The sequence below is a fragment of the Chroicocephalus ridibundus genome, chromosome 1 (assembly GCF_963924245.1).
Source record: "Chroicocephalus ridibundus chromosome 1, bChrRid1.1, whole genome shotgun sequence".
NCBI lineage: Eukaryota > Metazoa > Chordata > Aves > Charadriiformes > Laridae > Chroicocephalus > Chroicocephalus ridibundus.
The window spans coordinates 156,795,491-156,808,141 of NC_086284.1; the positions used below are offsets into that span (position 1 = coordinate 156,795,491).

The 12,651-nt window shown below is 41.8% G+C and overlaps 1 protein-coding gene across 11 annotated transcripts in view; it reads right to left on the minus strand.

The window, feature by feature from the left end:
• The window catches only part of DGKI (diacylglycerol kinase iota), a 217,565-nt gene that overhangs the window by 11,464 nt on the left and 193,450 nt on the right, over positions 1-12,651 (minus strand). For all 11 annotated transcript variants that reach the window (XM_063319739.1, XM_063319703.1, XM_063319729.1 and 8 more), the window contains 2 exons: positions 4,875-4,912; positions 3,191-3,311 (listed from right to left, as the gene is read on the minus strand). In XM_063319739.1, coding sequence (XP_063175809.1) covers positions 3,191-3,311; positions 4,875-4,912 — 159 coding nt within the window. The remainder of the gene's footprint in view (positions 1-3,190; positions 3,312-4,874; positions 4,913-12,651) is intronic.

A 12,651-nucleotide genomic window follows, 5' to 3' on the forward strand; every position in this document is an offset into this window, starting at 1 on the left:
TGAACAACAGACAGGTCTGTGTATCTGCCCTTCCTGCACAGGGGATAGAGAGAAACTCTTTTGCAGGAACAGCAGCCAACACAACTGTTCCTGCAGCAGTAAGCAGCTGTCGTCCTGACACCTACTACATTAGTGCTTCAGCTGCTATTCCAGGCTTGCGCTAGTCCACTGCTAAGTGTCTGGCAATACTGCACAGCGGTCTCCTTGTGTGACTCATCTCTGCTTTTTCTAATTTAAGAAGAGTTATTTTCCTCCCTTTAACATCTGAAATCATTCTGATCAAGATCTCAGAATAACCTCTCGTATTAATGTACCCTGCGTGTTTGCAGAAAGCATAAAGCCATCTCCATAAAGCACAGCCTCAGCATCACTACACCATTTTCCCTCCTTCGTGATCCCAGTGCTATGGGCCCCACTCTTTTATCACATCTGATTCTACCCCACAGGCAGCTACAATTCCTGGTACAGTGCTTTTTTGTCTTATCTTCTGTTGTTGTTTTTTAAAAATATTCAGAAGATTTTCCCTGTGTGATTAATAATGGGTTTTCTGTGCTGTGTGCTGGAGGGTATTTTACAGTGGAACTCCTATTAATATTAACCCATGTATGGGAAGCAGACAAAGTACAGAGGAAGTGTGGCTGGGCAGAAGTAATTGCCAGAACAGGAGTAAGGCTCATTTTTATCAAGGGTGGATATCAGCAGAAATGAGAAGCTAGATACAGGGAAAGCCTCAGATATTAGTGGCGTTGGATTGGGTCTTATACACTAATTAATCTTGAGAAGATGCCAGAGAACGCAACAGAAAAACAAGGACATTATGATGATGATGATTCAGCAAGAGAGCTCGTTTGTGACTGAGAAATGCCCAGGGTAGAAATGAGTTTCATTAATTGCTTGGTGGGAGAAGAGAGGAGGCCCCTATTAGAGCATTGTCCCATGCACTCTCTGATCCCCGGAGAATGTTAAACAAACAATGCATTCGGAGAAGCCCAGAGGACATATGTCTGGAGAGCTGCAAAAGCTTCCTGCCATCCTTGGGGATAAAGGGGGGAGGAGAGAAACTGAGCTGACATTTGCTCAACCTTCTGGTTTGTCTTTGTCTAACAGTCCGTAATCCCCCACATTTCTCTAGTCACTTCAAAAATCCCCCTGGTTTCCCTGCTCACATCCTTACCAGCTTAAATGATCTTGTTTTAAACCTTCACCAAAGCAACGGTAACCAGGTCAGACTGAGTAAGTTAAGGTATATGTGACTACGAAAAATCTTGGAGAGGCAGCCATGACAGTGAGTTGGCACAGGTCATTTCCCTGTGAGAGGAGAGGCAGTAAGAAAATTAAATTATGCCTGTCTACAGAATTCAGAGGTACGTATTATAAGCAATGTAACTGATGAGATAATCCAGAGAAGTTAAACAGGAGGTAGAGTTAGCACTGGTAAGACTTGTTACAACTGGGGAGAAAACTAGCCAATATTTGGATATAAGGCCAACTACACTTAGCTACTGATGTGTAGGTATCTATACATAAAAGAGTAAAGTAGCAGTTCAGAACCCTCCATCAGGTAGCTGGGGCACAGTTCAGTTGCCCACACACAGATATTTTGTGCCATTTGGTATGCCTACGGGCAGGTTTGGGATGCGTTTGGAATGACAGGGGTGCTTGGTTGGGGTCCAGCTGCCAATCCAGTATGGGTCTCTTACAGGCCTTGTATGTTATCTTGTAGACCCATGCAGATGTCCTGGATATCCAAGGGCAAATGGCATTAGACAGTTATGTTATAGGTAAATGAATGAAGCACACAGGTAACTGTCAGCTGAATCGTTTTCTGGGCTCCAATGACTATTTTGATAGGGCCTCCCTTAAGTTTGTCATGCCAGAAGCCTGCTGCTACTAAAGATGCCCTCCTCACTTCCGTCTGCCACTGAAAGAGGACAGGTGTCCTCTGGTACCTCTGTCATACACGAGCAAATGAACTGAGTCATAGATCTCTGTTGAGAGTACAGGCACTTAGACCCATAGATTACATGACACCTATATGTAAACACCTAAACTTAGGAGTCAAGCTTGAGCTAAATCACACGCCAATTAACAAAAATGTTAACAGATGGATTATTGCTTCTGCCTTTCCTATGAGTTGCCCTTTTTTCTTCTCCCTCTACAATTTCTGCAGTAACTTTTAGCATCAGCTAACAGTTAGTCCAATTGCCAGAGGCAGTCTCACGGTCTCTGCGTTTAGTGCTTACACTGCTGCTGAAACAATATAGCTAATTTTGACATCCAGAAGTCAAAAGAGCCATTAATATTTTAAAGAGGGATCAGAGAAGAGTTACAACAATGTTTAAAGGACTAGAAAACGTTTCCTACAGTGCAGGAGGCTGATCATTGAGACTTTAGCTCTGCGTGCAGAGCAGTGACCGTATTACTGTACCACTCTCCAGCAACCAGAGAACAAAATTATGGTAGTTCAACAGGCAGAAACTCCTGAATGTGACTGCCTCAAACGTATGTACACACAGAGATTGCTGCATAGCCTGTGTAAGCATGCCTATAATCCTGTTACTGACAGAGATAAACAGAGTTGAAAGGAAAAAAGGGAAATGGCATGATCACAGCCTATAAATATAAATATAAAATGGAGATGATAAATTTTCGTATTGTGTGGTCTTCAATCTAACAGACACATAATATTGGCAGGAAGGGAAGCTAGGTAAATACAGTCTAGAAATAAATGCACAGAGTCCTAAACTGAAAAGATTCAGTATTAAATACTGAAATACCACCAATGGTTGGATGGGCTCTCCATCGCTGTAAATGTTTTAATGGAGATTAGGTGCTTTCCACAACATATGCTCTAATTGAAAAACAAATTAGTTCAGAGGATTCCTATGCCAGAGGTTCTAGCTAGCGCATCACACTGCTGCTTCACAGACCCCCAACTGATGCAACTGCAAAAACACCCATCCTCCTCAAAAGCCATCTTTATTTTTGTTTCCGTGCTTTCCCTTTATCTGGAGCCATGGCTGTCATTGCTATCATATCCCTAGCTTCCTGCTCAGCCATGCTGCAGGCGGACATTTTGCTGGGGTGATCACTAATGAGCCAGGGCACTTCCAGCTGCACGGTGTGGTTTTACCTGACCGGCGCTCAGCTGAAAGTACAGCGCTCTGTGGATTTGCCCGCTGTGACTCACCGTGCTCCAGAATGTATTTCACAATCTCGCCATGCCCAGTCTTGGCAGCATGGTGCAACAAGGAGCAGTGATCGGGTCCTTGGATTAACAAATTGGCTCCTTTTTTACAGCATTCTATGAACTGGAGAAAAAAAAAACAAACACACCAAAGGATAAGATGGGAGGAGCAGAGAAAGAAACATAGAGGCAAATTATTTTCATAGAAGGACAGTAAAAAAATGAAATAAAATAAAATATTACTTTAAAACCAGCTTTTAGGCCCCAATGACAAATTATCTGAAACTAGAAGTATTGACAATTATATGGGTTAAGAAGAGCAGTTTGTATTTCCTAAACAATGAGACATTGCTAATATACTGGTGATGAATTACTGCTTGCTAGCAATGCTTGCAAAACCACTTCTGGTGAAGCTCCTGGGATATTTAAAAGTTTTCCTGGTTTGTTGTACCTCAAACCAGGACAAAAGGGTATGCATTTGACAGAAAATTCTGTTTTCTCTACTGGAAACTACAACTTTTCTGTAGCGCAGAAGGCAAACACTTTCTGACTAAACCGGAAAACTCACAATCAAAAATCCACGAGGCAGTGGGGTTCAGCTGCCCTTTTCAGCCTCTGCCCCCTGCCCAGGGCTGGTGGAGCGCAAAGAAAGCACTACGTGGGGTAAGAACAGAGAGGAAACAGCAACCAGCCAGGTCTCAGAACTGCTGCAGACTCTGGGGAGGTTTGCAGTGCAAATCACTGCAGAAAAGCGGGAGAGGATTGTGGCAGCAGGGCATCGTTTATGACGCAGTACATCTGAAGAAGGGCAAGAAGATTCCCTGTCAAAGCAAAGTCAGGCAAAAAGTTTTCAGGAAGCAGAAAGGGGACAGTATTTTTATGACTGCTGGTTGAAGGACTGCTCCCTAGATGCTGCAGCCACAAGCGCAGGGGCAGAGGTACAGAAGGGGCACCTGCAGGCAAAGAGTTAGCCTAACAGTACTGTCATTTTTACAAATGGCTCCAAGCTGGCTTCTTGCAGATAAAATTGCAATCATTAATCACAGTCCTCATCCAAATTCGAGGGCATGTTTTCAAATCCTGACTTGGCTACTGAAAAGTGCAGCCTGAATAACTGTCAGTTATGGTACTTCAGAATTTGGGCACAAAACATTTTTTGCATGGTTGCCTTTTCCTCCTGGTAACTAACAATACCAAGACACTGTATGTTTTGAGACATCCATCAGACGATAAAACAACAAGCTGAGGTTTGTTCTACCTGGTCTGGTGGTTGCCTGGGCAGAATTTAAGAAGCCTCTAGCAACTCTAGGGGCTTGGCCACCAACCTCACTGCTGTAAAATATCCTTTACTGTGTAAGGCTGTGTCAGAACTACCCTGCTGTTCAGTGTTGCATTTGCCAGTATAGTAATTTCCCTGTTAGTACCTGACACATTGGTCTGTGCAGTGCGCTATGAATCCTGGGCTGAAAGTTGCTAACACCAGATCCTATTCACTCGAATTTCACACCTCACCTGACTGATGTGTTCCCCTAATATTCAGGGTTTCCTGGAAAGGCTGTAAAATGGCACATGCCAGCAGTCCCTACAGCAGTCTGTTTATGTTTTGAGCAGAGGTGTGATAAAATTTACAGTATATCGGACCTGCAAAAAGCTGTGAAAGAGTGGACACTCAGTGTTCTGTACTTACCTTCAGCAGATCACCAGCTATGACTGCCTGTAAAAGTGCTGCAAAAGACAAATAGGAAGCTAATGTTAGGCAGAAAGCATTATGCATATAGCCTCGCAGCTGAGAACACAGCTCACAGTATGTGCGAGGTAAGATGGATGCCTGAGTCCACTTGCATTCTCATATACTACCAAAACTGATGTGAACCCTGCACTGACATGTTGGAAAGGCAGAAAAACGCCCATGTTGCAGGGAAGTTGTATGGACATCAAGCCAGCATTTTCAATACTGCCCTGGAACTGCATGCTTCTATCTGAATTTTTCTCTTCAGACACTTCAGGGACCTTTCAACAGTCCACAGGGTGGGCCCAAGTCTCTGGCAGATGAGCCATCACTAGAGACATCAATGTTATAAACACACAGAACCTGAAGGTATCCTCAGACCTCTCAGATTTTTTCATACTGATGGTGGAGAGGTCAGTCAGCCTCAAATACAGAGTCCCAAGTTGTGGACAATTAGGTGGCAAAAGAGAAATTTCTTAATAATTATTTGTATTGCAAAAATATTTTGACATGCCTGGGGCAGCAAGTCCCCCCAGTTTGGCAGGGTCAAACACTGAAGAGGAACCAGTCCGCTACTTGTTAGCCTTGGAAATTTAAACAGACACAGAAGAAAATAGAGACAAGTGAGGTAAAATGAGCAAAGGCTCACAGCAAGGCAGGGCAGGGCTGTGCACAGAGCCAGGGGTTGCTCACTACCCACTACTGTCTGCCCCATGCCCGTTAAAAAGAAGAAGGAAGGGAAAAGCCTGGGACTCCATATTGCCCGATGTTTAGACTGCATTCAGATAAAAACACCATGGTGGCAAGTAACCACAAACATGAGAAGTTGTTACAAATCTACTGCTATCCTGCTACTTCCTCCTTTTTTACTCCCTCTCCCTATCATGATATATATAGTAAAAAATAATTATGAATAATCTTTCTGGGAACGGACTTACTTGGTTTGCATCCTAGAAAGCATTAAACATCTGCCTCAGTTCATACTTTTTCAAGAGTGCCTAAGCCGATTTCTATCTTCAAGTCTAGGCAGCGCAATCAAGTTAAGCATTTGCTCAAGTGCCATCCTTGATAAAGATGCCAAAAGCTCACGTAGGGAGGAACAAGGGGGAAAAGAAAACCATAGTATAGCCTTGCCTCTGAAAAATAACACACAGGAAACTGCACAGTGTGAATTCCATGAGGAGCTTGTTACGGCTTCATAAATGACAACACATCCAAGCCAAGCACTACAGAAGAGGAAGGGCGTGCAGAGACAACTCAACAAATGTTCCTTTCTTTGGAAACACCTGGGGTTGTGTGTGCCTTTCTGGTCTCGGCAATGCCTCATGCCCTGGCCACACAGCAGCAGGAAAAGCAAAAACCCCTGTCCAGCTAAGTCCTGACTTTGGTAAGCAGTAGCAGCAATTCTTGTAGCATTGGATTTAGGGCAGTTTTTATGGTGACCATGAGTTGAACTAAGTTCTGAAAATCTCCCTGGCACCTGTGGGAGTGAGGACACACAGATTTGAGGCATGGAAAAAAACAAACACCAACGGGTAAGAGCTAGAACTGGAAAAATATATGTGCATCTTTTCTTAAGATTTCATTTTCAGTGGTTTACATCCTTCTTATTTTTTCCAATAGTTCTAATGCTGTCTCGGCCCAAATTAATAGCAGAGCAGAATTTAACCCATGTGTCATTCATTTTATCTCCCTCCTTTTTCACCTATCTGGTCTCACTGCCACATTTGTTCTGTGGGCTACTCCAGTCTGGACTTGTATAAATATTTTTGCTCTCCTCACACACATGAAAAATCAAATGAACTCGTGACGCCAGCTTTTCATCGCCTTCTACATGCAACATTTTAAGACATGGCTTCTCTGAAGGTACTTCCTAAGAGGCAGAGATACATATTCTTATGCAAACCATGTTTAAGATTATAGTTCAGAAAAGCCAGGAGAGAGATCTAGAAAACTATGAAGTGAAAAGAAAAGCCTGGCAAGCCGTGAGATATCTTCTACGTTGAGTATCCATAACCAGAGGTTGGTCTGATGATAAAGCTATTAGGATAAAGCAGCTCTAAAACACATTCAACATAATTAGACCAATCTTTTCCTCTTTCCTAAGCCTCCAATCCAGCAAAGCATTTAAGGCAGGTGCTTAGCTTTGAGCTAATCACATTCTTTCCACCAAGGCTACCTGCACACTTAAAATGAAGTGCTTTGCTAGAGTAGAACCTATTGCATAAATGAATACATTATAGATCAACAAAACCAGCTGGCATAACAAGCAGATTAGACTACAGTAAAATAATTCAGTGCTATAAGCCAGGATGCTGGAAGACTTTGAAGCTATTGAACTAGAAATGGAGACAGGTTCTTTAGAACAGGCAACACATTTACATAAATATATGAATATTGCTTAGCACACTAACCCCATAAACCCAAATGGGACTGCTGGGCATATTGAGGAGGAGGGTGAAGATGGCAAAAATCACCTGGTTGTTAAAGAGGTGGTAAAACAAGCAAGCAGATGGCATTGAAAAGAGAGAGCAGACTGAGAAATTGGACAAAAATGCTGTTAACATGCAATGCCAGGCTAGCTTAAAATTAAAAACGTTAAAGTGAGAATAGTTTTATTTCTTCTGAGCAACACTGCACCACTGGTGTAATATATAACATGAATTATGCAATTGTTTTATCATATCATAAAATACCTTCAGGTCTTAAAGATGCCTCAAAAATTACTTGATGTAATAAATATTTAAATCAAGTCACTATTTTCTCAAGTCCTCCTAAGACAAGCATTTGTCATGACTAATAAAAATGTTTTATTACTTTTTTCAATTATTTAGCAAGCAGATTTATTGCTGGTGAAAGGTGACAGCTTGACAAGACTGGAGACTGAAGTGCTCTGTCTGTATAACAAGGAAGCGCTCGGTCTGCCGCGGTGGTAAACTCCCCAGGCTGCCTTCTCAGCAAAGCTCAACCCTCTCTACCGATACACCCCTGCGGACAACCCCTGCTCCATCCCTGCTCCATCCCTGACCTCTCTGCTGAAACTGCCAGCAAATGTGTCAGTCACTGCCCAGGGTGATGGATATTGACAGAAACAATTACCTGCTAGGATATGGACAGCCAGAAATGTAGACTACGCAGGTAACAATTGCTAGAGACTAGCAACTTTTAGTTTCCACTGGGTAAATTTTGGGACCAGGTTCTAACCACCCCCGTGGGCCAACTTACAAAAGAAACCTCATTTAAAAACAAACAAACAAAAAAAAAAAACAGGCATGAACAAAGGAACAAAAAAATCCCCAAAACAAACAAAAGCCCCACGTATTTGACTTATAAATTAAATACTGAACAGCTACAAGCGGATAATGCAGTAACAGAAAAAAAAAAGCCATGTTAAAAAGGCTGCTAATTGAATTATGGTAATGCTGCAAGCTAGTGCAGCTTGAGACAGAGGAAAACCACCTACTAGTACATCCACAAATGTAAAAAACAATACCTTTCCTGTGGCACGTGTCACTCGTTATTTCTATGTTAGTGCCCACTGTTTCTATTGGAAACAGTTATTTTTATTTCATATTCTAAAAATATATGTTAATGTCACTGAGTTACAATAAATATTTTTGTTTCCCAGCCATAAAATTAACCTACTAAATCACAATTGCTCTCTGGTTCTGCATGTGAAGTCAGGAGCATTAAAACAGTGCTGCAAAAGTCAGTCATTCAACACTGGGAAACAGATAAAGGAGGAGTGAGGTATTTGTACCCAGTAACTTCAGGGGCTGCAAGATGCCTAGGAGGTCCTACAGGGCTGCCTGGATGGTCAGGAAAAAAAATAACCCTCCACAGAAAGCAACCTGGTGTCCCTGAAATAGTTCCTGTTGCTCATCTCCCTCCATGGGCTGCAGAAGTTCCAGGGAAAATGACCTCCAACTTCCAGTACCTAAATTAAGAGCCAAACTAAGACAGACAGGGGATCCTTCAGAATGACATGATGCCAGAAGCCACATCTGATCACCTGCAAGAAGGACAACCAAACAAGGACAAAGTGGAGAGTCCTCCTTTTAAGGGTTTCCAAGGTATGATACTCCTGGGACCAGGCAATGCTCATGGTCTCAGAAGTTTTGGGAGCTCTTTGTATAACATACAGAGAGCAAAGTATTAGTTGCAATAATACATCTTTACCACGGGTTAAAACAATGCATCTGATCAGTGTATGACAACATTTAAGCATATGGGAAATTATGGCAGAATTCAACTGCCACGACTTAACAGAATTAGGGCTCATAAAATCTTTAGCTCTTTCAAAAGACACAATAAGACAGCTGACAATCCGAAGTGATCAGGACCTTGTAGAAACCTTATTTATCAGGCAGTGCCTGCAATTGTCCGTGCCTTTCTAAGACACAGCTAACACCCTGATTCAGCACTTGGAATTGATATGCCATCCACATTTCAGTGCTCGTTGTTTCTTACTGGTTAGAGGCAGCTAATAAAAATATTAGACATTAGAGCTTTTTGTGTGGGGCCCCCAGAATTTGAGCCTCAGTGTCCGCCACCATCTCCTGCTAGACTTGCTCAGGGGAACTCTTAAAGTACACTAGATGAAATACTGCCTCACTCAAACCTTGCTGAGCTGATAATGAAGAAGAAACTGCAGCAGAAGGTGACATCATCAAATTTCTTGAGAGTTATTAAACTTAACTTGGCCTGTCATTACCTTCCAGAACATTTCCAGCTCTTTATTGCTGTTGTAGACTTTGTGAAATTCATAGAGCCAGAAATTTAAAGTAATTACTGTTTTACACATTGAGAAGTTAAAAGCTGACCCTGACTAGAAGAGTGCTTTTACACAGCTGGAGTCTTCTGAGCTGTTAAAGATCAGCATTACAGAAATGATAAGAAAACAAGCCCTCGTTCATAATTTCCCACTAGTTTTATAGAAATCAATAACAACTTTATTTCAATCACTCAAAAAGCTACGCTCTCAAGGGAGTGTGAAGTCCGTATAGATTACCATTGAGAAACACATTCTTTTCTCTGTAAACAACAATTTGCTCATAATAGCTTTGTACGATCTAGTAAGGATCAAACCTAATATGAAAAACTGACAGTAACATAACTTACCCAGAAATGTACAGAACTGACTTTTTTCTATTCTAGCCATAATCTTCAACCTTCAGCCCCTGCAGATGAAAGGGGTGGAGGGCACCACGGGGATTTGGCTTGTGAACTACTCCCCTTCCAAGATGACTGTGAAAAACAAGCATCTAAGATCTAGAGCAGCACATATACTTGACATTTCTGAAGGGTCTGCCAGTGCTATAGAAAAGTTTTAGGGATCTATGGTGAAGACAGACAGCAAATTTCTGCATTTGAGCTTTTGCAAACCCTTTACTTCTTCCCAATATTTTATCTACTTTTAAAGTTACAAAAAAACCAAACCAAAACCAACTTTAAAATACATGTGCCAAACTGTCTACATAACTGAGAAATTAAATTACAAAATTAATAACGCTTTGTTGGAATGACTATCAGCACGCAGGTCTTTGATCTACTGACAATCTCAAGTCTCACGAAAGCTGATGATGCTTAAACATTCCTCTTTGAAGCTAAGCTGAGTGGAAGGAGCAATTAAATATTTCTTCATCTATTTTATGCACCTGCAAGTACTGGAAGCAACTACTGAAGACCATGACAAACAGTAAACGCAAGTTAAGCCTTGTGGGTTGAGGGGTCTCCTAGATGCTGGCAAAAAAACACAGAAATAAATCGTTAAAGCTTTGTGTGGGTACAAGAGAGGCAAAAAAAGCTAGAAAAAATAAAAGCAGCAAAAGCAAAATGTCCACTATGTAGACTTGCTTGAACTTCTGCACACGAAAATAACTACTTCTGTGTTCACTGAAAAAGGACTTTACATCAAAGAGCTGTCTGACTCTGACAACCAGATTTTTCTCCTGATAGAATGGGGCAAAGGTCCCTGACTATTGGCTAACTGATTGGGCCAAAATAAGCTGCACCAGGCTTAAGGACAGCATAAGGACACTCAGGCCCTTTGCAGCCTGTTATTATAACAGTGAACAACTTATGCCAAGATAAGGACACAAATATTTGGTCCTAACATAACCATCAGGACCGAATTTTTCCTTACAGCTGTGCACAGGAGAAGCTGTGTTCAGCCAAAAAAAATGTCCATTTCATGTCTATTTACCATCTATACTGATGGGGAACCTGTCTGATCATAAAGCTTAGTAGTGCTGTTTGATGGTAAGACTCGTGGCTATATCTGTGTCAGATGCTAACCTCCATCTTGTCTTCTTTTTATGATGATTTCTACCTCCACATTGAACTAAAGCTGAGATATAGTAGACGATAAAAAGGCTTGCAGCAAACAGAAGAATATTTTTGCACAATTTTTATACTTTGGGTCTGAGCAATCAATATGGAACATCTTCAGCAAAAAGACGGCTAACAAACTAGGAGAACCAGTTTCACATTTCAATGCTCTAGAAAGAGGCTGCATTACAACTAAACAAGGGGCATTTTGATGGGGAATTTAATTGACTGTAAACCTGAAGAGACAGCAACTTACAAATGCAATTATAGCTTAAAAAGAGGAAAAAAAAGGCTCTCACTAGCCCTTTTAGAAAGTCTAGCCCTATATGTTAGCAACATCTCTTTCTAATCTATCATCAGCCATGAGAAAGAAGATGCTGGTTGTCTGCCCCTGAAAGAGCTGTCTGGCTTGGGAATGGAGAATGGAGAAAGGTTCCTGGAATTGCTAGAGGAGTTCTGCCTCAGCCCAAAGGCTGTATACAAACCATGATGGAAACATGACAACAAAAAGACTTGCGGTTTAGAGGCTTCCTGCCTAGAACATAGTCCCTCTTGTGCTGGCTAAAGCAAAGAGTCATTGATTTTTAAAATTTTTCCAAAATGTGTTTGCTTACTGCCACTATCCCAAAGAAACAGGTGGTAAACAAGATGTCCCCACAGGAATTCAGCTTTGGGAAAGGCTTAGGCTTCTTAGGGAATCCTAGAGCAACGGCACCAGTCTAGGTAGCTCACAGCAGCAGTGCTGTGAGGCACTGCTTCCATGAAAGAAAACCAAATACAGAGCCTGAGAGCTCAAAACGCTCCCAAGAGACCAAGAAAACCGGCAGTGCGGCAACCTGCTGCAACCAAAAGCTCGAAAGCAGATCGGCTGAACAGCAGCCAAACACAGACGCCTGATGACTATCCAGCAAGGGGAATATTATGAAGGCCTTCACACAGCATCTCGAGCTAATCCATCTGTACAGGAAAACGTGTGCAGAAGCACACATTCTCCTGTGGTTTGAGAGACACTTTTGAAGCAAGCTGGCCCTCTGAATAAGTCATACCTCAATAACATCTATTTCTAGGATTGCATAAAGAGGTAGAAAACCCTTCTAAACATTGTGGGCTGTCCTTTAGTTACAAAAGCACCTTATCCCATGAGGATTCAAAGGAGAGAACTGACACAGTTTTGCTTGCATCTGTTTGCCTAATTTAGGAAGAAGACAAAAATTTTAACATGCAAAAAAAATCATCCATTACTCAGGTGGTTATAAATATGCATTACAAACCTTTTCCTTTCAAGAATTTTGGATTCAAACAACACACAGCATCAAACCACTGTTTAGAGAGGAAAAAGGAAGTAAAAACAACCACACAGGCTTGCTGGAGGGAAAGAAAGGCTAAATTCTCACTTACACAGAAG